The following is a 25083-nucleotide window of genomic DNA, read 5'->3' on the forward strand; positions in this document are numbered from 1 at the left end:
CTAGAACTTGGACCAAGTTCTAGCATCGTGGACACAGGCCTTTAGAAAAAGGAAGATAAACTCTGAACTAGTACAACTATAGTTCAGCTATAAAAAATAGACCCAACATGTCTTCTGGGACACTCTATACATAGGGTCTGTTCTTTATAGCTGAACTGGCTGCACTTATCTTTCTTCTTCTAACGTGGAGAGAAAAAGATAAACTCTGAACTAGTGCGGCCAGTTCAGCTGTAAAGAACAGACCCACGATCACACACCGACGTCCACACACGTGTCGAGACGGTGATTGGCGCCGATGCAATGTTTACATGGGTCGATACACTCCATACAAAAAGAAAACATTGACAACATGATAACCTAAATACAATGTCCGGGCGTAACGGTTCAGTAGATCTGAATAAATCCAACGGACAACTTGCGAGACAGAGGAAAGCAGTAAGTTCTCACTGTGCCGGTCTGTAACAACAATAAATTATATTGTCGCCAAAACACTATCCGATCGCAGCGCCCATACTATCAGTTATTTGTTACGTGCTTATCAGCGATGATAAGCATGATATTTCATCCCTCCTGCTGTATATAGTACAAAGTTGGCTGACTATTTAATGCCTGCGCAGGCACCGCGCACCTTCAGAAGCAACGGACAGGATGGGGCTCGCCGGCTTCGTGGGAATTTTGTTGCTGTTGGAAGCTTGCTCGCTCGTCCACGTAGTTCGGCCCAACTGTCTCAACAGTAGCTTTCCTGTGATAGTGATCACCTGGGATTATAAAGACGCGACGGAGAAAGGTACATTGACCCGTCTGTCAGGGGTAAGGGAGATAAGCACGGGGAGCCTCTGGTAATTCGAGACACTCGGCACTTTCCATTTACTGACACAAGTATCATTGTGTCATTGTTGTTCACTGATTGTTGAGAAAAGACTGACGCTTGTGTCGACCTGTGTCGCTAATTGGAAAGCACTAATTGCCAATTGTTTAAGCATGGGACGTGATACATAAACAGAAGAGGAGCGCTCTGGACGCGATAGAGGAAGGATGTTCCCTGTGCGAGGAGCAGCGATGCAGGAAGACGGTGGGATTCGGCGGCAGTCCGGATGAATCCGGGGAGACGACGCTGGATGCTGTCATCATGGACGGGTAATGAGGGCAGACGAGGGCGTGGCTTTTCTTGCTTCGTTGAATTTACATCAGTGATACGAGACTGCATTCCTCTCAACAGAGTGACGATGGACGTAGGCGGAGTGGGAGGACTGCGAGACGTGAAAAACGCCATCTCGGTCGCCCGCAAGGTGCTGGAGCACACGAAGCACTCCTTGCTGGGCGGAGACCTGGCCACGGAGTTCGCCGTGAACATGGGATTCAAGAGAGAGTCCCTGCAGACGGACGAGTCCAGGGAGATGTGGGAGCAGTGGAAGAGCAACAAGTGCCAGCCCAACTTTTGGAAGGTATCGAGAAGAGAGAAGCCCACGCTCTTGTCTTATCTTAGGGTCAATTTTATATCTTACACTATAGCGAAAATGATAAAAGTGAATAGCTTTGTCTCTTTCTAAGAGGACAGTTAGAAAGAGACGAAGCTGTGGCAGAATTGATGCCCAGAATTGATCCCCTTGTCTTAGGGTCTGAGTAGAATGGCTGTCTTGTACTCTTCGGACACAAGACAGTTATTGTGCGTTACTTTAAGACAAGGACTTAAAACGTAAAACATTGCTGAGTACAAGACAGCCGTTCTGCTCAGGCCCTTGTGGATACTAGTAGTCTTTCTGGGGGGTTTTCTTTTTTAAAAGAACGTCGCGCCGGATCCAACAACCAGCTGTGGGCCATACCACGCGAAAGACGTAGAAGACGACGACGGTGTATCAATAGGAAGCGAGGAGAATCACGATACGATAGGTGTGCTCGCGATAGACTCGCAGGGACATACGGCAGCTGGAACGTCCACGAACGGCGCCAGGAACAAGATACCCGGGCGCATCGGGGATTCTCCTATCGCGGGTGCTGGCGCATACGCCGAACAGTACGTCGGTGCGGCAGCCGGTACCGGCGACGGAGATATTATGATGCGATTTTTGCCGAGGTATTCGCGCCACTTGCCAATATAAATATATTGGCAATCTCTCTTTCTTTCTAATGAAATATAAATTACACATTTAAATTTGACCTGAGCCTTAGATCTTCTACTTTAATTTAATACTCGCTATCTAGGATCCTAGTAATACAGTTGTATACTTTTCGTAGCTTCCTGGCGGTGGAGGAGATGCGCTATGGAGCAACGCCGAGTGTCGCTGCTAGGAATGCGATTAATAGAATCGCCGCGTATTATCCTGACTTCTTCGGTGCGGTGATCGCGTTGAACGCACAGGGAGAGTACGGAGCGGCGTGCAACGGGATGGCCGCGTTTCCTTATTACGTCGCGAATCCCACTCTGGGCCCTAAGCTACTTTCGATTCAATGCAGTAACTATGATCCAAAATGTCACAAGAACGACGAAACTTGTTAATTTGTATGTTTGGTGATTTTTCAAGGTGATGCGAGGCGATGTACACTTTGAATAATCGGACGGGATTTTTCAGAAATCCCGTCCGGTTATGTTAAGGACATACTGTGTCGTCTAGCATTCCTAGTGATATTAGTGTAAATGTTATATTATAACTCCGAGATATTAAGTAAAGGAAACTGTGTAAAAGAAAGAGAGCTTCGCAAGTGCAGCGCAGCTATCAGGAAGCGTGTTTCGAGACAGAGATTTCTTACGGTATATTTTAAATGATAAATAATGAATTTAATTTATCTTAACACTCCAAAAATTTTATAAATATGTATAATTTCTTTTATATGTAAAAGGTAGATATTGTATGTGATTTTCGTGTTTTAAAAATATATCGTATACGTGTGATGGCAAAAATTTCACCAATTATCGATTGCAATTTTGTCATAAAAATTGACATTACGTACGTTTTAAAGGTAGGTAACTGATTTGCGTACAATCGACAAAGTCACTCGCAACTTCGCCGATCGTACGCAAATCAGTTGCCTACCTTTCCATCACAATATCCGCGATATTAATTACCGATAAAATTTAAAATTCTCAAAATATCGAACAAAGAATCGTGGTAAATACGCGAGGCGTCGTCAATTAAGTTGGAGAATTTCAATCGCGCAAATCGACTCCCTCGGCGATACATGAGACGCGTTTACTTTTTCACGCGGGTAAATTCCGCGCGCGTTCCTCGGCGCGGCGGCTGCGCGCGGAGCAGGGCGGGCGACCGTGTTCGCGCAGTTCCTAGTCAGGTTAGCTCGGGTTAGGTTAGGTTATGTGTCACCGTGCAGATGGAAAATATTCGCGTCTGATCGCATTCGCCGAAGATGATAAGGGCCCGCGAGGACGCGCGAGCGCTGGAACGAGTTAAATGTACACGCGCGCCCCGCACGCAAGCCCCCGAGACCGTCGTCTTCCCGGCCCGCCGCGCGCGCGAGCAGCTGCCCTAATAGGAGGAACCGAGTGCACGGATACGCGTCGTCAGCGTGTCTCGCGCGGAACGCCTGGGCATGGATTATGCAACGGTCATCGACGACGCGGTCAGGCAGTTTTACTCGGTGGGCAACAACGAGGCGCACTCATGGCTCCTACAGGTGCAAGCCTCCCCCGAGGCCTGGCAGTTTGTCTGGCAGCTTTTGGACCCTTCCAAGGTACCTGTCTGCCCGTTCGGCTCTTCCTTTCTCCCTGCTCCGCAAAACTCGCGACTCTCCTCTTGCTACGCGTCGCCTCCCTTGCGACTCGTCGCGACGTTTCCCAAGCTGGTTCCCACTCGCGGGGCACTGCAATTTAGGTCGAACCTGATTGTTGCTCCTGGACCGCAGTCAACTCGATGCCTCAAAGCGTTCTTTCCACACAGCACTTCTTTAAGAAGTTTATACATACGTGTTGTTTGGGTTCTTTCTTCTTCATAGACTTAATATATCTAGACCAAGCGTTTGCCTTTATTTGACCAGCGGTGGAGGTCTGGATATATTATGCCCATGTTCTTGTTTGAAGGAAGGGAGAAGAGTGCATTTCGCGGCATTTATACGAACCGCAGCTTGGGACTTGAAAGTAGTAAGAGGATGAGTCGACGATAACAGACCGAGTGCTTTAAACGGATACGAATCTGCACAGTGGGCTCTTTTCCTTTCTGTCTATATGTAAACGAGACCTGTTCTTTGCAGTCATACGAAGTGCAATTTTTCGCGGCGACGACTCTGCACGCAAAGATATCGAAGCAGTGGAATGAAGTGCCTGAAGCTGAGTATCCGGTGTTAAGGGAACGTTTGCTCAATAGTGTGAGAAGGCCCAACATCCCCTTATGCATCCTTATAAAGCTTTGTCAATCGGTAATACACTCTTCGCATTGTCGTCTAGGGAGGCAAGAGCCAGGATTGGGAAAGTTACTTTATAAGTATCTGGTTGCAGTTTTCTCGCTAAATATGTAACTAGTTACAGTTACAAGTTACCAATTCTGAAAAGTAACGCCTTACAGGTATTCAAAAAGTAGCGATCGTAACTTTGCAGTTACTTTCCTGCAATGACAATAAAAATATCAAGTCTACATTCGAATTGTAAAGCGTTGATAAAGGCATTTATGTGCAAAGACCTAGTGCAATCTGCGAGAATTTAAAAAATGTATAAAGTAACTATTGATGTAACTATTAAATTAGTTACTGGTTATCGAAAAATGTAGCTGAGTTAAGTTACAGGTACAGAAAGTATTAAAGTTAAGTTAGAGTTACAAAAAAAAAAGTAACTGTAACTTTGTTACAAGTAACGAGTTACTTCCCAACCCTGATAAGAGCGCGCTGTGAACAAGCCATTATCTAACGTACACTGATTTCAGTTAGCCGCATTTGTGGCCAATGTTTACGGTGTAGAAAACAGGGAACAGGATAGGAACATAGTCGACGAATTGTTCGATATGTTACCCTATAATTCCCCGTCCGGGTTAGAATTACTGCTTCGAGTGCTCTCGGCGCTTCCCGTCGAGGTAAGATGTAAAATATAGGCTGCTTTCCGGCCCAACCGGAGGTTGAGAGTTTAACTTTTACCCCTTGGCAAATTTCAACTGACGGCGAACTTGCGATAATTTCCAGTACGAGAAGCGACAAGTAGCGAAGATTGCCAAGCTACGGGGAGCTCCTGTCAACCTGATCAACAGCTGGTGCCAAACCGCGTGGTTCTTGCAGCGGGTCTTCACGATGTGTAACCCGGATTCTCAAGGCAACGACGAAGTGTTGTACTCCCTGGGACTGGAATGCGCTCAGTCGTGGCTCAAGATTGGCCAGCTGTGTTTGGAGACCATCGGCCAGATCTATCCCTATTTGTTAGTGGCCGCAGCTCATTACGCACCTAATAAGTAAGTTGCGTTATTGAAGGGCCGATTAAATATCGTAAACTTAACTGTGCATTAACAGAGAAAGTATGCAATATAATAAGTGGGTCACCGAATTGTTCATTAAAATCGATTCTCTTCGTTGAAGGGACGAGAATCATGGCGACGATGAGAACACCAAGAACTGGGATGTGGTGCAAGATTGTTTGATCATCGTCGTAACGCACTATGAGCTTCACAAACGGCCGCAGACGTTCTGGGAGTGGGCCAGGAGTTTGGTGCTGATGGCGAAGCAGTACAACAGAAAATACTTCTGCGAGATATTAACCGCCATCGGAGAGGCTCACAGTCGAGCGTTTCTGATCGCCCTGGCCGAGAACTCGAACGAGGCGCACACGTGGACGGCAATGGGGCTGATAGATCTGCTACTGGAGTGCTCGGAACTGGAGGGACGTTATCCCACCGACGAGACGCGCAGCTGCATCCCGTTTGGATTCTGGTACGCGTTACAGGACGATCTCGCCACGCTGGATCAACCGTTGGAGAATCGGGCTCTGGAGGCGCTGAAACCGATTTACTTTCGATTGGCCGAGGCGTTGCTGCGAAAGTCAACGTTACCCGCGTCTCCGAGCGAGAGGGGAGACGCGGAAGATCGCGAGCTTTTCAGATGCTACAGGCAGGATGTGGCCGACACTCTGGACTATTGCTACAGCGTACTCGGCAGCGATCTGCTGGCGTTTCTCGGACAGAGATTGAGCCTCGCGGAATCACCGTGGACCCACATAGAATCAACGTTACACGCCTTCAAAGCTCTATCCGAGAGCGTCGGTACCCAAGAGTACAATTACATCCCTGCGCTGATAAACTTGATTATCGTTTACATACCTTACCATCTCTATCCCGAAGAGGTACGTGCGATCGTTCTTGGAAGTGACGAAGAATTGCAAACCACATTTTTTTCTCCCTTTCTGCATTTTCGAAGTAATTCACTTTCGTGAATCGTTTCCTTCGCCAGAAATTAAATAACAGACAAATAACTTAATTGCTAGTGTTGAATATATAACTGGCTATAGTTTGATTAGAAGAAATTTATTGCGAAAATATGACCTCAGCCTTTTTTATAATAAATGTCTTCTAATTAAACTAGTGTCAATTATGTCGAATAATTGACGATAATTATTTGTCTTATGATTTCCTTTCGGCCAACTCTTTTCGACGATCTTTGCCTAAGGAGACACGTTTGTACATTCTCATAAGTAGTCGACTCATCGAACACAGGTACTAACGTGCGCCTGTTCAACGCTGGGCGCTTACGCCGAGTGGATAGGAGAGCATCCGGAGCCGTGGCTGGAGAAGGTGTTGCAGCTCGTCACTCAGGGACTGACCAGAGGCTCCACGACAGCGCCGTTCGCGAGTATGGCGCTGAAGGACCTGACGAGGGAGTGCGGGCCGTATCTCGCTCCTTACGCGCCATCCATTCTTCACACCATCAGTCAGACGCTGCCGAATGTCGAGCCTGGCGGCGGGGAGGGCTTGCGGCTCATGTACGCGGCCGGAAAACTGCTCAACGTGTTGTCATCTATGGAGGAGCAACTGATGCACCTGGAGGCGACGCTGGGATTGTGCGTGACGAAGATCAAGGAACTGTTGGAGCAGTCATTGTTCACGGCGCGGCTTGGCGTGACGAATTATCTCAAGATGGTCACCATGTTCTTCAGCACGATCGAGGGTGCGATCGGCAAGGCCGTGCTGGACGGCGTGCTGCCGGTATTCAATCAGATCATCACGCATCACGAGTGGAGCCAGGATAACGCCACGTTGGAGGCGATGCACATGTGCGCGCAACGATCCCTGTCGGCGTTGCGACAGCCGGAGATCGAGGCGCGGCCTCTGCTGCCAATCCTGTCGACCTCCTACAAGATCTGGCCACATCCAGCCGCGTTAAATCTGCTCAAGCAGCTCGTGCTTCTGTTCGGCAGAGATCCGGACAACATTGTGAGTCCGGTACTCGCGGAAATGAGCTTGCTGACTTTGAATGGCGTCAAAGTGTGTAGGTCGGTACAGGGCGACCTGTCCGAGTGGTCAGACCTTATGGAGGCGTACATGGGCGTGCTTGCGCAGATCTGCAAGAAGAACGCCCGGTTGTTGCTGCAAATCCCAGATCAAATACCGGACATGCTGCAATGCGGTGAGCGCGATGTCTCGTCGATGTATAAATATTTAAAAAAAAGAAAGATCGCCGTACAATGCTCACGTTATCTCTTCTTACAGGGATTACTTGTCTGACGCTCCCGGAGACGGCGACGGCTAAAGCGGCCGGGCATTTTCTTAGTCACGCGATTGTACAAAGCCCGCACCTGCAGACATTTATTCAACCGATCGGACTGGAACTTGTCGCCGCAATTTTGCATTGTATCGGTAAGCAGAAGACCTCGGGATATACGCGTCTGCGTACGTTGAGTCGTTCATTCAAACGCTCCTATTAATTTCTCTCTTCATTTCTATCAGGCGGAGCAGTGCCTCACAATTTAGAGCCTCACGCCGAGGTTCTGCTAGCGTTGAACAAAACTTGTCCGGAATGGACCGCGCAATGGTTACGCGCCGGGCTAGAGAATCAAAAGAACCTTGCTACAGTGTTGCAGAAGGAAGACGTCACGCGCATTTTGCGCGAAAGAACGAATAAGAACCGACTTTGCGACGTACTAAAGGAATTCAGTAGTCAATGCCACCAGAAGATGAATATATGACAATAGAACTTTCGTGATGCCAACTGACAAATCCTATTGTATGAAATGTCCGACTTAAGATATGTATTACACAGAAATTAACATAATTTATCTCTTCATAATAAACGCTGTATAATGTATATAATTGTTTTATACAGTTTTATGCATTTACTTGGCGATTGTAAAATATTAATCGATCGTGTCATAAAAGCGCTTAGTGTGCTGAGCACAAAGGTCCACGTCGTGCAAAGTAAATAACGATAATAAAAGGAATATTTATAGTACACATAGTAAAAATATAGAAACACGAGAATAATACACATACATCCAATTCCTTTTTGTGTTCCGAGAACAATGAGGATATCGAGGTATATGTATAATTATTTTGAATTCTTTAATCCTTTTAGGAGTATGTGCAGTTTTTACCGAAGCAATTTATGGCGAACGAAATATGTTTGATTCCCAGAACGTGGATAAGAGAGAGTTGAAACATTATAACAATGTAATAACAATAATGGTTTGATTTTCTTAAAGGTTTGGAAATGAGAAAGATACATATAATCGATCGAAAGTAATATACGAGGTCAAGGGAGATTGCGAAATATATTTGGCAACTTTACTGCGCTTTCTTTATTGTATAGCAAGATCGAAACATACCGATGGAGTTAATGTTTCTGTTTAATTTTGATTTCTGTTTGCAATACAGAAAAGAGGAACAGAAAAATTCACCGAAGATATACATTTCTATTTAGGGACTTGATATCACTTTCTCAACGTCTTACATATACCACACATTTAATATTGCCTCGTATTATAACGTTTATATGCAAATCGACGAATATGTTGCAATAAAAATCGGCATTTCATCGGTTCTCTAACTATCGTGATGCATTATTAAATTAAATAATATAATAGATCTTCTGTCCAATACGAACTGAAATACTCTTAAAAAAACGACATGTTCCTTCAGATAACGTCAAAACTAATACAAACTGATTATTATGCACACACGCGATATACTTTACAATAGAAACTAAAATATACCGCAAGCAAAAAAAATAACTACATAATAAAGGTATCGAAACCTTAATTTAAAATGTCTCCATATTTGTGCATATATTATGCTAAAATATATAGATAAATAATCTCCAACTCTTCCGACCAATTGCAAACTTACTTGTCTTCTTGATGGTATATCGTGAAATCAAGACACAAAAAGTTATCAGTACAAATGGTACACTGCACCGTGAGATGTCAACAATTAAAAGTAAAGCAGTCCTTTGCGATACAAAATAATAATTCTCGCTTATATATTCTTTACATTGTACGTTACGTATATAAGTTCAGTGCGTGTATATACATTTTGACTTGAAACGATCGGTCATGTTATTTCGTGCACGGACATGCGATTGTATGTAAGTACGAAAAAACATTTGGGTGCGTCAATATAGTCTTCAAAATGAACCGTGTAATATTTGGCCCGTTGGAAATCTTCGGGAAAAAAATGTCTACTTATTTTTATTATAAAATGTAGAAAACGAACGATGGTTGGGGGGGGGGAGGATGGATCGATATAATTATTTTATATGTACATATAATTTGCAAAGATCTACCCCGCCCCTAGAGATAAAGCAGAATTTTCACTTGGGGGGTTCACCACCATTTGATAATGGTGGTGCGCCGAATTTCGCGGCAACGCGCGACTTCCTGGGTTTGGACGATTTCCCTGCATTTTGCTGCGGCTGTTGCGACGGCTGTTGCTGCTGCTCGCTCGACGTCTTCTCTCTGGCCTTATGTACAACTTCCGATTTCTGTTTCTGTACGCCAAAAACGTGACAATCGACCAATTCGATCACAAATATCAACGCGACAAAAAGAAACGACTTGACTTTGGTTTACGAACCTTGGGCAATGTTTCCTCTTGTTTCTGTTGCTGATGCGCTTTAGGACTGGAGCTCTTCTTCGCATTCGAATTCGTCTCCTTCGAGGCTTGTTGTACGCTGGCGTTCCTACTCTTTTTCTGAGCTTGCAAAGGAACGAACGCAGTGCTGTTCCTAATCTCCACCTTCGGTCCGTTCTGAGGACCTTTCTGTGGCCCTTGATATTTCACTTGCGGCTGCGGCTGCGGCTGCGGCTGCGGCTGCGGCTGTGGCTGCAGCTGCCTGCCTTGGCTATACGATGCGATTTGCCCGAATGGTGGATTCGGTGGCAATTTCGGATTCCACTTTGGATAAAACAAGTTAGGCTGCATGGGCAAGTTCTGCGGGACTGGCGGCATTTTCATGGGGCCCATAGGAGGCGGCATCATAGGAGGCCGGATATTTTGGATCCAGTTGTTTTGTTGCATATTAAACCACTGGGGCGTCATTACTATTTTCGTATCCTGCGCCGCCTTGTTCAAATTTAATGCCTGAGACACAGGAAGCGCCATTAACAAAAGAAGCAAGAAGAAAGGAAACTTTTCATATACTTATTGTTTTTGTAATTACCTTGTATGCCTTTTTCGCAGCGTTCTCCGCGGCCTGCTCGTGAGTGCTGCAGGGATCGCCTTTGAAAACCTTGGAATTTTCCACCATCACGTGGGCGGTAATCAAATTTGTCTTTTCGTCAGCAATGTAATTGTACTTCGGTACGCCGGCACCGTTGTACGAGTAGTGTCTCAACAATTGCGAGCTGTACCAGACCGGATTTACCTTCTCCTTTTTCTGTTCGGTTCGCCGAGCGTGCTGAACAAACGCGTATACATGGTTAAATTATCGTACAACATAGGCGCGAGCGTGCGCGAACAGAATATTAAATGCATACATCGAACAACTGTTGTACCAAAGGTGGAGTGTTCAAGTTTGTTTGATCCTTCTGCAAAACTGCCGCTGTCTGAGGCGTCCCCGGGGGTTGCGGCGTAGACTGTTTATGTTCCTGCTTACTCGTTTGCGCATTTACATCAGGAATCTTCAGCATAGCTTTCAAAAACGCGCTAGGATCTTGCGGCTGTAACACGACGACCTTTTGGAAACACATTTCGACGAAGCGGAAAGAATTTAGAAGGTACAATGTTTCATCAGTGCTTACAGACTGCACGTTGTGCACATTGTGATTGTTGCTGAATGGCTTGACTTTCGCCACAACTGGACTGGCTGCCACCTTCTCCGGCGGTCCGTTCGGCTTCTATCGCGCAGCAAGGAAAGCCGTACAGCTTGTGAAACAAACCACGTTACTCTACGTCGCTACACTTACCTGTATCTTGTGCAGTTCGTTCCACAGCGCTTGAAATTCGGACGCTTGATTAGGCGGCGCGTTCTGAGGAGCCTGTTGGAACGCTTTGCACGGTATCATTTTCGGGCTTACTTCTATCATGCCGTGTTGCGCCATACCCATACGAATGTCGTGATTCAATTTCTCGAGTCCCTTCTTAGCGAGTTGCATCTGCGGATACGTCTTCGCCGTCGACTGATCGTTATTCTTGCTGGGAGAGGCGGAATTCGCCGTTGCTTGCTTTCGGTATTCCGCCAATTCGTTCGCCGGATTCCCCTGCTCCGTTCTCTCGCCGAAACTGATGTTTATGAAGTCCGTGCTTGCCAGACGATAACCGCGAAACTGGGAGCAGCCGCTTAACGTAAGTCCGCCTGCAATACAACGCGCGAACGTGGAGTATTCCATAAAAATTGACGCCCGCCGGAAAGCCGTGCGTTTCTCACCCATGAAAGGCTTGTCGAACAGAACGTCGTATGTGGTGTCAATCGGACTGTTTCCCTTTCGTATTCCTATGATGGTGCCCACAAACCCGAGCGGTACACTAAAACCGTTTCTGACGCAGCGGATTCTGTCGAACAAACGATTTTGGGAATATGGGTCGGGCGGCACGCTACGAAGGTGCAAGCCCGGCTTGTAAAGCAACTGGGGCTTCACTTGCAGGAAAATAGTCTTCGACGTGGCCTTCTCCGCCTTCAAGCACTCCTCCACCTCCTCCTCGATCTGCTTCACCAGGTCCGTTTCGATGACGTCCATCCCGCAAGCGCGACTCTCCAGGCCGTGCAGTTGCGTCTTTAGCCAAGCAACCGTATCCTTCAGGTCATCCGATCTACAACGTTCACGTTGCGTTACACTACGTTGTATCACGTATATTTTACAACGTATGTAAATACGCAATGTACCCCTTTTCGAATAGCTCCTCTTCTTGGAAAATGTCATTCGTTACATTTTGCGCCAGGCGTTCGAACAAATTAGGACACTGCGACATGTAATTCCGAATCAGGTCGATCGCTTTTGTACTGTACAACCATTGGCTGTTCTCCTTCCTAGTATAACCGGGCACCTTTGAACATTTCGAGAGATTGAATAGGGGAAAATGACTCGGAATATACATTACCAGTTACATTTATAAAGTTATATTCGACATAACGAGTTAAATTTGTACACCTCTTACCTCTTCATTACGTTTGTTGAACTTCAAATTCAGCCCAAGGTTATACTTGGAAAGTTCCTCGTTCGACGACTGTACCACATAAATCGTCCCAGTGATCCTGCTTAAGAGATGACTGCTTATTCCAAGGCGCTGCGCGGCAATACTGCCGTGCATATATCGCGTCTTCTGTTGACCATAGGATTTCTTAAGCGTCTCGAATGTCAGCCCCTTTACGGTCTTTATAGAAATTTTGATTCTGCGCGACTTCGAAGCGTCCTTATTTTGCATCACCTGTGGATTCACAAAATCTTCTCAGGCAAACCATCCCCTTTCCAATTAATTCAATCAAGTCCGAGTAATTTAATTAGAAGCATTACTCCCGATACCTAGGGCCAGTCTCACACGGTTAACCGCTAGCCGAAGGTTGATGTTCTGTTCCCTTCTTAGATAAAGATGGGTAGTTGACTGAACTCCGGTTAACAGTTAACCGACATTTGTGAAACTGACCCCCAATGTGAGACGCGAGAAGCGCAATGCGGATTGTACCTCTCCCATCGCGCCGTAATAGGGATGCCCCAACATGAAACAAAAGGTTCCCGGTATAAAAATATCATGCATATTTTCGTAAACTGGCAATTTCTTGCTGTAGACGGAGATATCTCTGACTACAGTCTGGTAAGCGTAAACCGCAGGATATTCGTTCCAATGTTTCTCGACCGTAACTTTCCCCTGGGCGCCGAAAACATATTTGTTGCCCAGGAATACGCGAGTGTACAGCAACACGTCCGTATCGCCGATTTCTACCCCAAGACGTGTCATGTGTCTAGAAGCAAATGTTATATTACACTCTCAGCAATTACTTTATTATAAATGAGAGCGTCAATGATCTTACAATTCTTTGATTTGTTTGCTGTGCGCGTTCCACTCGCTCTTCACGTCCTCCTTTTTCAGATTCTCGTGACTGTAACCGCCGCACGGATTGACTAAACCAAGCTTCGTGTTGCAGTCAGCCACGCCGATCACGAGGGCCTCTTTCAAATGCGGCCACTCCACATACACGCTCTTTCCCAGTAGCTCCGAAGCTAAAGCCGCCAAATTTGGCGTTTGCTTTGGTATTATGGTCAAAATCATATTCTCTCCGACTGAAGGCTGTTGAAATACCTTGACCTAACAAAGACATTTGTATAACAACCTGTTAAGATTCGAAACAATATCAAACTTTAATGTATAAAGTTCCTAATATGAAATAGGGGGGGTTTCTGTCAAATTAACAAGCATCATCTATTGGTTCCACTATGAGTTTGTTGCTCTTGAAGTGAAATCTGTTTAGTGGAAAATTCATTGGTAGATCGTGTGATCGTCGTGAAAGATTTGTGATTGAATTTATATGTTGAAAATTTGCTATCTCACGTTAGAAGCCCAATCTCACGATAGGGGAACTTTCCTCTACGTATATACCTTCGCTTTTTCCAAATGCGCCCGATGATTCAAGTGCCGTAATATAGGAAATCCTGGATAATAAACATCTAGATCAAAACCGGGAGACAGTCCTCTGATCAACTGTTCCCTCGGGACAAAAATGTCGTCGCGACTCATTAACTTTACTTGAGCGTAACTGTTAAAGTCTGGAAAGTATTCTGTTGCCTTGTGAACACTTTGGATCTCGTCACTATACGAGTACAAACACATCGGCCCGTGTTTGTTCCTCGCTGCTTCTTCCGTCGTTAGTCTCGACAAGTGCGGCTGCATAGCTGTCGCAGGCAAGTGGAAACAGTAGAGTACGTTGAGTATATTTTACATCGGCATTTTGGAAGAAAGTTTAAAACTGATTAATATTTTCAGGACGTGAAAGATTATTACTCACAGGCCAACAACAGTTTCTCGTCAATGAACGGGATAAGCACGACTGCTTCCCACTCCTGTCGCTTTCCATTTAGATCAGTTTTAAAATTATGTGGATAATAATTGATAATGGGGGAAGATTCCTCCGTCAATAGCAACTGAAATGCCTCCGGCAAGAGGTCCTTGCTAAATGCAGGTAACACAGCTAGCAACTGTTGAAAGGGTAAGAACGGCTCTCCAAGGTCGAACTCCAGCTTCAGGTCCTTGAAATCCTTTATGTCTGAAATGTACGGGGCGTAATGATGCGGATAGTACCACGACCAGCTGCAACAGCCGTGATAATAGTAATGCAAATTCCACTGTATCGCTCTCACGTAGCCCTCGGCCTGCGAACGTAAAACTTGCCTGGAAATAAAAAGTGCACTCGTGAAAAGGCTGGAAATATGTTAAATTTCACGGACACGCTGCGTAAAATTGTACGTCTACAAGAGTACTCACTCGTCAACGTTCTCATACTCTAACTTGTTCATATAGTAATCTTTCTTATGTTGTACAAATTCCATGTTGTATATGTCACTATCGGACTCGTCATCTATTATTACATCCATATCTCTATACTCTATAAAGACATCATCATCATCGTCAAAATTACCTAGGGACTGTGTTGCAAAGCATTAATTATCACTTATTTAGCTATCTACGCAGCGATCGTTAGAAAACAATTTAATAAGTACCATCTCCGCAGTACTTTTGATAAGAGCATCTAAATCTTTATCGGCCGCCTTCTTCGGAGATGCAGTCTCACTCTCCTCCGCCTTCTTATATACATGACGTTCAGACTCGTTGGGCCTTCTACCTGTTTTACTTTCAAAAAACTTTATATCGGCGTAATGCTCGTTAAACTGCTCTACGTCTAAACGACTAAGCTTCTCCATAAACTTTTCAAAACGATCGAGCTTTAACGTTCCCGCTTCATTTATGTAGCCTGAAGCAAAACGCAGAATGTCACGTTCATTCGATTGCACAAAGACGTCAACCCTTCACCCGCGATAACAATTTATAATGTACCTTCTAGAGTCGGTAATACTTCCATGTATGCACGGTACAGAATAGGCAGTGCACCGTTGGCAATATGTAAATTTGGCAGGTGGGGAATAAAGTCGTTTCCTACCAGAAAACCCATCAAGACCCAGTCGTCGATTATCTTCTCGATATCAAATGGGAAGGACAGCATGTCCTTGATCGGCGAGAACTCGTGCTCTATGTACTCTCGCAGGAGCGACAGATGGAGGAGGCAAAACTTGGTTTCCTCGGGGGTGGTTTTCACCTGCTGTTTACCAAACTTGACCTCCTCCCTTAACAGAGAGAAGTTGGGCTCGTGCGAGCAGAGACCTAACATTATCAAATCAGCATCCAGACCGTATAAACAGTGCCTCGAGTCGTTGTCGTAATCCTTGCCTGCCTTCATGTACCTTATGTAATCCATAATTTTGTGCTCTCCCTCTCCAGGGACCTGAAACGGAATTCAATTCGTCAACCTCTACCGGATGACTCTCGTGCCATAACGCCGGACGAATACCTCGGAGCCACTGAACAGCACTTTGCACGTCTTCCACGCGTCGTCGGTGGAAGTCTTGTGTTCGACGAAGCGCCTGAGCTGCTCGCCGAGCTTAGCCATAAAGAGCGTCCCCGGGGTGATGCAGTTCGAGTCGAATCTCTTCTCGCTGGGTATCGGGATACCCTTGGACCTGGCCTTGGCCTCCTGCACCTCGACATCCTTGGCGGCCCTGAAACGCCGGCCCCTCTGCTGATTGATCTTGGCTCTCGGCGCTACGCCGTCGATCGCCATGAAGAACAACTTCTGCGGGCGGATCATGTTGAATAGCACCTCTATGTAGTGGAATATATTCTTAAAAATCATCTCCTCGGAGATCCGGAAGCAGACGTCGTCGTTCGGATGGGAACACGTGTGTATGATACCGTTCATGTCCAAATACAAATAATCGAATTCCGGTATCTGAGGAGAGAAAAAGAACGTACGAAAACTCAGTCAGAAACTCTCTGGTTGTCACACAGCGGGGAGGAGGGAGCTGTAAAAAAAACATTGCTTCTCTTTTTTTTTTTACTGAAACACGTTGCCGAGGCTGTTGCAAAATTCACTGCCGCCGCTGGAAGATCCACAGTGCGCGCGCGAAGGCACGGCTACGGATCTTCGGCGCTGCCAGTGAATTCTGCAACAAAGCAACCTGAAACGTTTGAGGGGAGAAGGCGAGAGTCCCGTTCGGTCTCGTTTGCGCGCAACCAAGGAAAACAAAGGGGGGGGGGGTGGACCAGCGCGGAAAAAAGGGACCTCGTCGGCCCCCAGGATTTGCATCGTCGCTTTTCCTCCTCCTCTCCCTTCCTCCCGTCCCTCTCGCGCCGCCCGTCAAATACCTGATGTTCCTTGACGACCTCGCTGAGGCAGGGGTACCTCTCGCTTATGTATCTGAAGAATTTCGGCACGCCCATCCTGAAGCCTTGCTCTGCCCGACGTCGAGACGAAAGCGCGTTCCCCGGACCGTGACTCCCTGTGCGAGCGCTCGGCGCGTCCCTCCCGTAAGGTCGTTCTATCAAAATTAAAGATTTCACTCGCGAGCAACGCTATATCAACTTTGCCTCGACGGTAACGTCCGTCGCGGAATGCCCGGTGCGGAGGTAGATGGGCAGGCGAAGGCGCGAATCCCGGGATTCACCGCTTTAAAGCGCAGTTTTCATGGTGGCGAGCCGTAGGGGGGTCGGGGGAGGGGAGGGGACTTGCAATTTGATTGGCGACCGGCGGGTTTTGTCTCTCGCGGTGTTCAAACGACGACGCCACCGCGCACTACCGTTTTGTCAACGTGGAGCGACTCGTCGGGACTGACGGAGCGGATTAACGTGTGGAAATAATTGATCTTGTTGCTGTTTAATTGCACGGGGAAAGAAAAATTATACCAGGAACGACAAATTGCGCGGCGCTGGCTCTGAGTTAATTGAGGTTAAATCGCGGCGGCTGCGCCTCAGCGCCATCTCGGGGGACAAGACGGTATTCAGTATCAGGAGCGGTGTCTGTAAAGTTGGCGGTCGGTAAGGACGGGAAGTCATGGTCACGTTATCTACGTGGCGGCCAGACGTCGTCAAGGAGGAATTCAGGCGTTTACGCGTGAAATACAATAACCCAGGCAGCACGGGACTGGGAACTTTTTAAGAATGTTCTTCGAGAATATTTGGAATATTCCATAGGTCATTGATATATATTTATGGCTCACAAATAGATTTAATATCGCCAGTGGTGTAAAACCAATGGTACGTAGTTTTTCGAAACGACCTACGCTGGCTAATGTTTTTATTTAAAAACATTCCCATTTATTCCTATTCATTCTTACTTATCTTTATTCACTTTAGGCTGGCAGATGGTTTATTTAAATCCGACGTTTCGGCCGCACGGAATTCAACAATAATATTACGTCATTGGTATTTAAACTAAAAATCGCATGAGGTTTGACATCCATCTCTGCCCAGAGAACATTTTGCGCGCAAACATCTGGCATTGTGACGACGCACTTGGACAGAATTTTGCTTGCGCCGTTGAGCCATTTTTGTACGTGAGCTGATAGATATTTGCGCGCAAAATTGTACGTTAACACGTGATCCAGCCACTTGCGTGCGAAAGCACAGACTAAACGTATCTTACGGACAAAACTCGGGCAAGTCTCATGCATAAGGCAAGCATTTGCGCGCAAGAATTGTTATCTGGGTGGGCATCACTCGGAGAACTGTGGTAGAAGGCACGTCCATTCGATGTAACGACCGCAGTAGGATTGAAATACATGAAAATAAGATAAAACAAGATACAATAAGACAAAGTAATGCCCACTGGGCATTAGTGGACATTGGTGTATGTACATGATTTTGGTCAGCGGTTTACTCCTCGATTGACACAGTGCCACGCAGGGAATCATTTCATCCTTGTTCAGCGATGGCAAACAACAAAGATAAAACGATTCACTGTGTTACGCAGTGCCGCCTGCGTATGTTGCTGGGAAGCAACCAAATTATCGAAATGCATCTAATCTAATACATAGTCTAAAACTGTTTTGATTTTTGCACGACTGTTTGCAAAGATATAGTTTAAATTTAAATAGTGGTGCGGAGCAGCTCGCGGAAGATGGTTATCGATCCGAAAACATTTTGCGCGCAAATATCTTAGCATGACGACGCGCTGGGATAGGATTTTATTTGCGTTGTTGGGCCATTTTTTTACGTACACTGCGAGACATTTGCGCGAAAAACTTATACATTAATACATGAGCTAGCCACTTGCGCGCAAAAGTAGACTAAACATCCTACAAGCAACACTCGGGCAAACATAGTTTGCATGCATAAGACATGCAAAATTTGCGCGCAAGAATTGCTATCTGGGCGGATGGATAAAATGTATGAGCAATCAAAATCATTTAAAAAAAATTAATTTCAATGAATTGATTAAATTAATTGAAGCGATTCTTCGTTACAGCATTGCTGCTCGTTTACGAGTTTAACTAACAAGTGTTCGTGGAGAAGAAGGATTCCTCCTGCCTGAGATGATCGTTGCTCAATCGCCGACGACATCCTGCGCGCAGAAGAATACATAAAGATGATAATTTCTGCATTGGTCGTCAATGTGCAAGTAATTAATCTCGATATTTTTCGAAATTTTTAAAAGCGACTGACAAAGATGTTTGTTTCGCCCTGTAAGTAATTGCGTTCGAATTAATTCTTGTAGATCCTCGAGTCACTCCGGCGAAGGCGGCGCGTGGCTTGCTCGCGCGTGAAGCATGCTTCGAGTACCGGCTGAAAGCTGAAAGACGATCACCTCCGTATTCCCCGCTGCAGAAACGGCGGTTAAGCATTTTCAGGCTGACGCATTACGCAAACATTTTGATTGTTGCCACGCAGTGACGGGCGCGTGTTAGTTGTACCGTCACTCCCGTCCCGATCGCTTCGATCGACATGAGCCCCGCGATGCGGAGTGGAGCACAGGAGTCCGATCGCAAACAGTCCTCATTATTGGCGTCTCACCGAATAATATTACACGCCAACGGCGACGGCGGTAGCAAGCGTTAGAATTTTGGACCCGGCGGGAAGGTAGACAGAAAAGAGCAGCGACAGGGGGACAAGAAAGAGAAAGAGAGAGAGAAACAGGGGAAAGAAGAGAGAAAGAGAGAGAGAGAGAGAGAAATGATCGTCTTGATAAATGGAAAAACGCACCACTTACGAGGGCCGCTATCGGCGCCGCTGATCTCTCTCGGCGGCGATCGTTCTTTCGTCTCGCGCTACGCGTTTGAATAATTAATTTGTTCTCCATGTGCATCGGAGATGTGACGGCAGTTACACCACCTCGGGTGGCCGCGCGCCGTGTTTACGCTCACCCAGAATGTTTAAGATAGCGTCGGCCAGTAACCCGACACAGATTTTTAAATAACAAAACCCGACCCGCGGTCGGGCGTACGTTATTCTCACTCTCGATCCGAGATTAATGCTCGCGGATCAATTTTCTGTTTCATTTACATTTCTGTCCGGTAGAGAAAAGGAATTTGAAACCAGTTCGACGAAGCGAGTAGAGCTGACGATCCTTTAGAAATACAGAGCGGTAAAAAAAATAAGCGCGAAGCATTTTATTTCTCTTCTAGAAGAGGCATAGAAATGCAATAGTGCAGCGTCCCGCGCGAGTAGTCGCACACTTTCGCTACGAGGCTTGTATGTCGAATCGCGTATAATTCTGTCAGGACAAGATCCGATTATAACTTGTACATGTCTTCTTTCCCATTAGCGAACCCTTGTCCTCTTTCTTTCTTTACCGCCTGCCCTACTCGCGTCGTGCATTCTCCGTTCCTCCTTCGCCCCGTTCTCCAATATCTCTTACGATCTGCCTGTCCTTCAGCAATCCGGCCGTAGGTCTTGCATATGCATCGCTCATCGCCGGTGCACGCGCACTCACGCACCGGCTACTTAGTGCGTGAGTCGCGGGTATGTATAGTTTAGCTGGTTCACGTGTACTTACGCACCGAATAGCTGGTCCACGTGAACTCACGCACTAAATAGCCGGCGCGTGAGTGCATATGCATCAACCAAACTATATATACCATACGCTTATCATCGTCCTCTCTCTCTTTCTTTCTCTCTCTCTCCCCCCCTCCCTTTCTCATTCACCGATAATACATTATCTTGACCTTCTTGTTTCAGGTTTTCCTACCAAAGCTCTCTTTTTGAGTGTTTAATTTAACTTGGTGCCCTTCGTCACACGACCCGATGTCTCGACTCATATTTCGTTTCGATGAACAAGCGTAATATCTTCCGTGGCATTCATACGACACCCTTCGAACAATGTTTGAAAAACGAAGCTGAATTTTGCGACGTAAGGGTTTTGGAAGTAGAAACTGAAGAGGAGTCTGAGAGCAGAAGAGTTCAATAACGTCTATCGCTGATTCAATGACAAGGTGGTCAATTCTGTATCTTGCAATAATGTGAAAATGCTAAAATCCGTGTATGCTAAAAACTTGTAACTGCGCACAATCGATAGCTCGGTTCGATAGAATTGACTCCAAGGAGACGAGTCGGAAGGAGAGGGCTACAGTTTTTTCCTTTACAGGGAGAGAAGAGGAGCACGTTCATGTTGGATCGTAACGCGTGTATGAAGCCGGGGACCACGGAATATAAATACGAATCCTCGCGACGTTCTCTCCGCTGGAATCGATATGCTAAGCGGATGAGCGGACAGGACGGATACATCGGCTAGCTGGTAGCATCGCGATCGATATACAGTCTCGATAAAGGGAGGCGCACCGGCCGGTCGAGACGAAGAAGACGATGAAGAGGAAAAAGAAGAAGGAGTAGGAGGACGAGGAGGAGAAGAAGAAGAAGAAGAGAAGAAGTCGCGGCGGTTTTAGATCCGGCGATATAGGTGGCACGATATATAAGCCGTTCGGTCGCCGGTCCGCGTCTCCGTGGCCGGGCATATATAATCGGGCATACGTAACAGTTTTTACATTTGCGTAACACGATCGCGCAGTCGATCGATGACGAGGGACGCGGCGCCTCGTGAAAGAAAAACGGCGTTTCGATAGAAGAGACGATCCCGCCGATCGGCAGGACACGTCCGGCGTATATAAGCCCGTGGATGGACCTCTCGTGCGTTTCAGTCGCCCGAAAACCCCTACGAGTTCCGGACAGTCTCTTCTTTCCCATCAACGAACCCTCTTATCCCCTTTCTTTCTTTTCCTCCTGCCCTACTCGCGTCGTGCGTTCACCGCTCCTCCTCCCGGGTTCGCCCGTTCTCCAATCTTTCACGGTCCAGCCGTCCTTCAGCCTTCCGGCTGTAGGTGCACATGCATCGCTCGTCGCCGGTGCACATGCACTTGCGTATACCAACGAAACTATACCGCGCGATCATCATCGCGCTCTCCTTCCTATCTCTCTCTCTCCTTCACTCTCACTCGCCACACACTATCGCCCTTGTCCTTCTCCTGTCTCTTCTCGTCTCAAGTCCTCCTTGCTCTTTTTTTGCCCCGGCCACCAGCGAACGCGCGCGGCGTCTCCTTCGCTAGTAACTTCCTCCCTCTCTCCCCCTTCCTTCACCCTCTTCCAACAACGTCTAGCTCTTTTTCTCCCCCTCTTCCTGACTACTGTCCTGTCGTCGTCGATTCTGACCATTTTACTTTTGCACACTCTTGTTTATCTGTCCCGCAACGCGAGCGCGCGATCGCTCCTGTATACATTCCTTTTTCGCTGTGCAATTGAACGACACTCGTCTCATTTGCACGTCGAAATTAAGGAAGGTGGAAGAAAGAGGTGAAGAGAACGGAATACACTGGGATAAGAGTGACAATGTTGGAATGGTACGTCGGAGTTACGGGCTTCCTGCTGACCCTCCTTGTCTACTTTGCGTATTTCTTCAAATTCAACTGGGTGAAAGTGAGTGTCGACCAGTGCGGCCTTTTTACCCCGATTTATCGTCTGTGTTTTCGCCGCAATAATGCTCGAGGATTGTAAAACTTGGCATTTTTCTTAAAGGATTTGAGAAGTGAGAGTAAAACTCGGCGGACCGGCGTTCACGCGGGTAGCAAGAATCGAAAATTGGGTAAACTGCCGCCGGTCTATCCGAACGGATGGTTCGCCCTGCTCGAGAGCTCGCAAATAAAAAGGAGTCAAGTGAAACACGTGTCCGCTCTCGGCGAAAATTTCGCGGTGTTCAGGTACGTCGGGCTGCGGGAATTTCCTTCGAATTAGCCTCCCCCCAGTCCTGTATACAGAGCTTGGTGACTTGACTTTTTTCATCAAAGATACAGATACAAGATAAAAGAATAATTTTCAATAGTTTCAGTGAGGAGATACAAGTTACATTTCTTAAATTCCTTCGATTTAGATATAGATACAAGATGCGCTGAGTTCTTTTTCCGGAGAAAGTATCTGTATCTGCAATTATATCTGTGTTAGCATCTTTTAAAAAAAGATATCAACCAGGTGGAAATCTGTCTCAATTTGCCGAGATTAAGTACAGGGCCTGGATGGAAAAATCCAATTAAAAATATCCGTTTAGGTCCAGACTACACCCTAGAAATTTACCTTGATTTTACCGAGAGAAAAATAGTCGGAAAAATCTACATGGGTCCTAGATTGCCACTGACAGATTTTTCCCTGATTCCCTCCTGAATAGATAGCACTAGTACCACATACTACCGTGACGTGGCGACCGCGCGTTAGTCTTCCTCGTAAGTAAAAATCGTCCCGTATTAGTATAAAAGGCGAGCCGATATGATGCGAGAGCGAGTTGTCTGGATCATGGATAAACCTCGACGTTACATTTACGGTCAGGGCCCTTTCAGGGCTGCCTGATGAGTGCCTTAATGCCTGACCAGGCATTAAGGTATCTTTATTAGGACCCTATCAGAACCCTACTAAAATTTCTGCTCGGGTGGAATTCCAGGGAATATTTTAGAGAAAAATTTTAGATTGAAGCCTGGACCAGATCATAAAAATAATTGTGGTATCTACAAACTAAGTAAATATCTAGGAAAATTATAGACCCCAGCTAGATTCCAGATAATTTTTCTAAACAAATTCCGGGCGTAATCTTGGACCGATCTGGATTCAGCGATAGGGCCTGTTCGATTTAGGCGTCCCAAACTTTACATAGACCCTATCTAGATTTTCCACCTGGATCCCAGAAATATCTTACAAAAAATATATGGGGCCCTGATTGTTTCCAGACAAAATTTCTACCTGGGAAGCTCTGCCTGTATATTTATCATAACATAAGTCTCAGTCTCCAATAGATGATTGAAGCCCTGAGCTCTAAGAAATTGATCAATCACCGTCGAGTATTCTTCTTATTTTCGACTGTAATTAGTCAATTTCTTAGGGCTTGGCGCTTAAATCATCTATTGTAGACTGGGACTAAAGTTTTAACAATTTCTTAAAGAACCGAAAAAGGTGTGGTCAACATTTTAGACGCGTACTGCCCGCATTTGGGGGCAAACATGGCCGAGGGTGGCCGTGTGACGGGAGATTGCCTGGAGTGTCCCTTTCACAGCTGGAAGTTTCGCGGAGAGGACGGCTACTGCGAGAGCATACCTTATACGGAAAAAGGTATTAATCAAGTTCTACGTAATATCGCCTCAAATAATGTCTATTTACCCTTTTGCACCCGCAGCTTCTGTACGCTGTATCGGCCGAGTGTTTTTTTACACTTTGAAACCACATTCCTGCATCGAAATACCTGTTTGCGCATTTTAGCATGCAAATATTTGTGTCTAAATTTCGGGCGCCTGTGATGAATCGTGGCCCTCGACACATCGCTTGCTAGTCTAGTTATTCGCAATTCTCTTGCTCTTATATGATTTGTATAAAATCTTGCCGCATATTTTTTTAACGTTATGCTATGATGCTCTATAACTTTTCCTATTTCGTACACACAATGTATAAATTTGACAAAAAACCGATTAAATTAGCTGCATGAATTCCGACTCGATACAAGAAGTATAGAACTATAGATGATAAAAAATAAAACGTCAGTCAAGTCGTATTTATATGCACTTACATGAACAGTCTTGAATCTACTTCCAAAACTTATGATTAACGAAACATCCCACTTAGCGAAAATGGATTTAAATTGTAACTAAGAAACAGTTACAGTAAAATGTGCTTAATTGTGCAAAAATATATCGCTTGATATCGTGAAATAAGAAAAGCCACAGAAACCGTCTATTGGCGCATCTATCTGAACAATATTTAACCGTTCGTTTTTTTTTCTTTCCGCAAAGTGCCACATATCGCTCGAGCGAAAGTCTGGAAGTGCTGCGAAGTGAATCGTTTAATCTTCGTCTGGTACCATTCTGAGTTAGCTGAGCCGGACTGGCAACCCCAGGCGCACACATGCATTTCCAACGGGGCCTGGCGCTACCAAGGTCGTAATGAGTTCCTCATTAACTGCCACATACAGGTTTGTCACGCATTTGCCTCTCTGATGTAATAGCAGTTGCGCTATGTCACTCGTAAAATACTAGAATCAAAAGAAAGCAGTTATAAATTTTCATAGAATTAAGCGACCTACACTGGCTAATGGTTTTTATTTAAAAAACGAGTATTACAACGTTTCGGCCCCGGGTTTGGGCCCTTTTCAAGTGTTCTGAAACGCAAATTACAAATTCGTATAACAAAGCTGAAGGCCTATCCTAATGCAACTCTAAATTACATACCTTAC

At 45.9% G+C, this 25083-nt stretch overlaps 4 protein-coding genes across 4 annotated transcripts in view; 3 read left to right on the forward strand and 1 right to left on the reverse strand.

Annotated features, from left to right (window-relative positions):
- Positions 1–252: 252 nt before the first annotated feature.
- LOC105563095 (N(4)-(Beta-N-acetylglucosaminyl)-L-asparaginase-like) lies at positions 253–2899 on the forward strand. The gene is made up of 6 exons (XM_012014405.1): positions 253–435; positions 618–787; positions 981–1137; positions 1220–1445; positions 1785–2074; positions 2236–2899. Exons 2-6 carry the CDS (start codon positions 649–651, stop codon positions 2495–2497), a joined length of 1074 nt encoding a protein of 357 aa, XP_011869795.1. The 5' UTR covers positions 253–435; positions 618–648; the 3' UTR covers positions 2498–2899.
- Positions 2900–3253: 354 nt separating this feature from the next.
- On the forward strand, positions 3254–8373 carry LOC105563096 (importin-13). The gene is made up of 8 exons (XM_012014406.1): positions 3254–3684; positions 4201–4365; positions 4866–5012; positions 5119–5381; positions 5506–6265; positions 6636–7545; positions 7629–7775; positions 7866–8373. The coding sequence occupies exons 1-8, from the start codon at positions 3544–3546 to the stop codon at positions 8102–8104; spliced, it is 2772 nt and encodes a 923-aa protein (XP_011869796.1). The 5' UTR covers positions 3254–3543; the 3' UTR covers positions 8105–8373.
- A 325-nt stretch (positions 8374–8698) lies between these two features.
- LOC105563097 (5'-3' exoribonuclease 1) lies at positions 8699–17072 on the reverse strand. The gene is made up of 18 exons (XM_012014407.1): positions 16761–17072; positions 15907–16344; positions 15396–15840; positions 15062–15312; positions 14826–14986; positions 14350–14732; positions 13944–14236; positions 13378–13652; positions 13032–13308; positions 12507–12776; positions 12235–12395; positions 11779–12161; positions 11318–11706; positions 11153–11248; positions 10889–11071; positions 10573–10809; positions 9987–10493; positions 8699–9900 (listed from the first exon to the last, which is right to left on the reverse strand). The coding sequence occupies exons 1-18, from the start codon at positions 16833–16835 to the stop codon at positions 9724–9726; spliced, it is 5001 nt and encodes a 1666-aa protein (XP_011869797.1). The 5' UTR covers positions 16836–17072; the 3' UTR covers positions 8699–9723.
- A 1812-nt stretch (positions 17073–18884) lies between these two features.
- The window catches only part of LOC105563098 (cholesterol desaturase daf-36), a 9554-nt gene continuing 3355 nt past the window's right edge, over positions 18885–25083 (forward strand). Inside the window, exons 1-7 of the mRNA XM_012014408.1 lie at positions 18885–19011; positions 19108–19469; positions 20568–20821; positions 20974–22295; positions 22395–22576; positions 23803–23969; positions 24644–24822. Of these exons, the coding sequence (XP_011869798.1) occupies positions 22209–22295; positions 22395–22576; positions 23803–23969; positions 24644–24822 (615 nt within the window). The 5' untranslated portion in view covers positions 18885–19011; positions 19108–19469; positions 20568–20821; positions 20974–22208. The remainder of the gene's footprint in view (positions 19012–19107; positions 19470–20567; positions 20822–20973; positions 22296–22394; positions 22577–23802; positions 23970–24643; positions 24823–25083) is intronic.

Source organism: Vollenhovia emeryi, unplaced genomic scaffold (assembly GCF_000949405.1).
Source record: "Vollenhovia emeryi isolate VEMERY1.0 unplaced genomic scaffold, V.emery_V1.0 DF939180.1, whole genome shotgun sequence".
Classification (NCBI taxonomy): domain Eukaryota; kingdom Metazoa; phylum Arthropoda; class Insecta; order Hymenoptera; family Formicidae; genus Vollenhovia; species Vollenhovia emeryi.

Excerpts from the sequence above, each read along its gene's own strand:
- LOC105563095 (XM_012014405.1), top strand. The coding sequence starts at position 649 with ATGGGGCTCGCCGGCTTCGTGGGAATTTTGTTGCTGTTGGAAGCTTGC. Across the intron at positions 1,138-1,219 it reads GATGCTGTCATCATGGACGG|AGTGACGATGGACGTAGGCG; the intron begins GTAATGAGGGCA and ends TCCTCTCAACAG. Across the intron at positions 2,075-2,235 it reads ATGATGCGATTTTTGCCGAG|CTTCCTGGCGGTGGAGGAGA; the intron begins GTATTCGCGCCA and ends TACTTTTCGTAG.
- LOC105563096 (XM_012014406.1), top strand. The coding sequence starts at position 3,544 with ATGGATTATGCAACGGTCATCGACGACGCGGTCAGGCAGTTTTACTCG. Across the intron at positions 6,266-6,635 it reads ACCATCTCTATCCCGAAGAG|GTACTAACGTGCGCCTGTTC; the intron begins GTACGTGCGATC and ends CATCGAACACAG. Across the intron at positions 7,546-7,628 it reads ACCGGACATGCTGCAATGCG|GGATTACTTGTCTGACGCTC; the intron begins GTGAGCGCGATG and ends CTCTTCTTACAG.
- LOC105563097 (XM_012014407.1), bottom strand. The coding sequence starts at position 16,835 with ATGGGCGTGCCGAAATTCTTCAGATACATAAGCGAGAGGTACCCCTGC. Across the intron at positions 14,237-14,349 it reads CGAGAAACTGTTGTTGGCCT|CTATGCAGCCGCACTTGTCG; the intron begins GTGAGTAATAAT and ends TGCCTGCGACAG. Across the intron at positions 11,249-11,317 it reads ACGAACTGCACAAGATACAG|AAGCCGAACGGACCGCCGGA; the intron begins GTAAGTGTAGCG and ends GCTGCGCGATAG.